The 2,318-nt window shown below is 61.1% G+C and overlaps 1 protein-coding gene across 1 annotated transcript; it reads left to right on the forward strand.

The window, feature by feature from the left end:
* Positions 1-38: 38 nt before the first annotated feature.
* LbrM_31_3670 (hypothetical protein, unknown function) lies at positions 39-2,318 on the forward strand (the record flags this gene model as incomplete). The annotated part of the gene is made up of 1 exon (XM_001567305.1): positions 39-2,318. A coding segment is annotated over one exon (2,280 nt), but the record flags the coding sequence as incomplete, so codon positions are not given.

Raw genomic sequence — 2,318 nt, forward strand, 5'->3', positions numbered from 1 at the left:
CTGGCACCGCACCGGCGGTCCAGATCACAGAGGCAAAAATGACTCCGAGGGAGGATGTTCGACTGGCGCAGCGTGCGGCCTCGCCAAAATCGTCGTATCAGTGGGAAGGCGACGCCACCTCGTCTTCCTCCATGCCATCCATAGTGTTCACGTTGTTGTCTACCCCTCGAGAGGACATCGCAGGCGAAGAGCTGCTGAGGGTTCGGCAGGACAGACCGCAGGTCCCCGCTCAGGGAAGTGGGGCTCTCGAAAGTTGTGACAGCGCAGGTGACAGCGCACTGCTGCTTCGGGGCCCTCGCCGAGGGAGCGAGGAGCATTCACCGAGCACCTTGGGATTTCGAGCACCTACGGCTGCTGCACCTTCTTCTGGCGAGCGAGGCGCGGGGTTGCCTCCGGTTGCGTTGTCAGCCCTCTCCTGCTTGCCTTCACCAATGCACGCTGGGGCGTCTGTCTTGTCTGACGAGGCGCGGATGCCCGCTGCTGCTGCCTCCGATCCTAACGAGGGAAAGACAGAGATTTGCTGTGCCGGGAGGGAGACCAAGAGGACATTGCACCTCAGCGGTGCGAACAAGTCTCCAGCGCTGCGACGACCTCTTGAACAAGCGCCGCAAGGCACACTCGAAGAGTCTTCAGTACACTCGAACGCAGGAATGCTTAGACGACCTGCTGCTTTCCCACCGTCAGTGCATGCGTACCCGACCCAGGCTCACGCGCCTCAGACCTCTTCCGAAGAATCTCTGGATGACGTGAGTCCGAATCTGAAGTTACTTTCCCAAGACCCCCACCATACAGGTAGCTGTGTCGCTAGCACATCTGGCGAGGTGGCAGCGCAACCGCTGATTCGGAGAGAGACGACTGACCAAAGCATGCTGATCGCTGCAGCTCCGCTTCAGCAACAGGTACGGGACGATGTGGCAGAGGGTGGTGTGGAAAAGGCCCTGACTGTCGTGGAGGAGGAGCAGCCTGAGAGCTCCGCCCTTTCAACTCAATCCTCGTTTGTGTCGATCGACTCATACCATGCAGAGGAGCTCGTGCCTACCTCCGCAGTAGCGAGGAAGCCTGCAGATGAGCCTCTTCACGCTGCAGCAGTACAAGCCGAGCTGCTACGTCATTACCGCACTGTAAAGTCTTCGTCTGCAGTGGTCGAGTCACGCCTTGACAGCCGTGTTGGTCAAACGACGAGCCTTCAATCGCACGCGCAAGTCTCATCCCACAGGGAAGAAATAATCAGAGCTGTAGAGGACAAACTAGTGCTGTGTGGGCACGACGGGGTTGTTCCCTCATCATCCTTGCTGCTGTGGAACGCGTCGGTAGATATTGATGCGGAGCTCCGCAGGATTGCTCCTGCCGCGGTAAGTAGCGAAAGCGAGGCCAGCTGGAGTGTGGCGACCGACGTATCCCAGATGATTGCCCGCGGCGGTGTCGGTGCGCTTCCTGCGTGGAGACTTCCGGTGCCGCCGACGAACTGCACGCAGGTAGCGGCCGCATGGGAGACGCGTCAGCGGGCAGCCGTCGCTGCCGACCTCACCAACTTCTCCCCCACTGTCGAGCAGCCCAGCCGACTTCTCAGCGACCCTGTTTCAGAGAGCCAGACGCAGCAGCTTGTGGCAGCTGTGGTGCGGTCGATGCCGCCGTATCCGCCGCAAATGAAAGGGCCGGTGGGGAGGGAGGCTCTGGACTCACTGCGGCTGCCTAACCTTCAGGAAAGCGGCCCCTGTAGTCCCGCACCGCCGTCGGCAGCAGCGAGAGCAATCGCAGCGGTGGCTGCATCTGTGGAGAATGGCGCAACGGGTGCGGTTCGACGTGAGGTAGTGGCAGAGAAGGCGGCGGCACTCGCCGACGGGAGGGCCACCGATGACGCTGCCAATGGCGCTGTCTCTTCAGACCCCGTATCAGCGCTTGTCAGTGCTCAAAAGGCGAATGCTGGCGGTCTCCCCGTTTCGAGGAGCGCACACCGTTATGACGCTCATCAACGAACAGTGGCGGCGGTGTCTCGAGAGAAATTGTCGTCCCTGGAAGATACGGATCAGCCAGCAGCAATAACGAATGCGGTGGCGGTGTCGTCGCCGGTGAATGATCTGCCTCGCCCTCCCACCACGCGGCTTCCTCCGAGGCGCTTCGCCGTTGGCAGCAAAGACCGGCCAGCTGAAAAGACAACGGAGGACCTGGCCCTGCGCGTGGAGAGTGTGTGTCCTCCAAACCGCGCAGAGTCGACCCATAGGATGGAAGAGACCGGCGATTTTGCCGCAGAAGGCAGCGCAGACCGACGAGCTCTCGTCCGCACATCCCTACCCACTTCACCGGCTGATACACGCGCA

This window comes from Leishmania braziliensis, contig 69, assembly GCF_000002845.2.
Source record: "Leishmania braziliensis MHOM/BR/75/M2904 WGS CADA00000000 data, contig 69, whole genome shotgun sequence".
Lineage (NCBI taxonomy): Eukaryota > Euglenozoa > Kinetoplastea > Trypanosomatida > Trypanosomatidae > Leishmania > Leishmania braziliensis.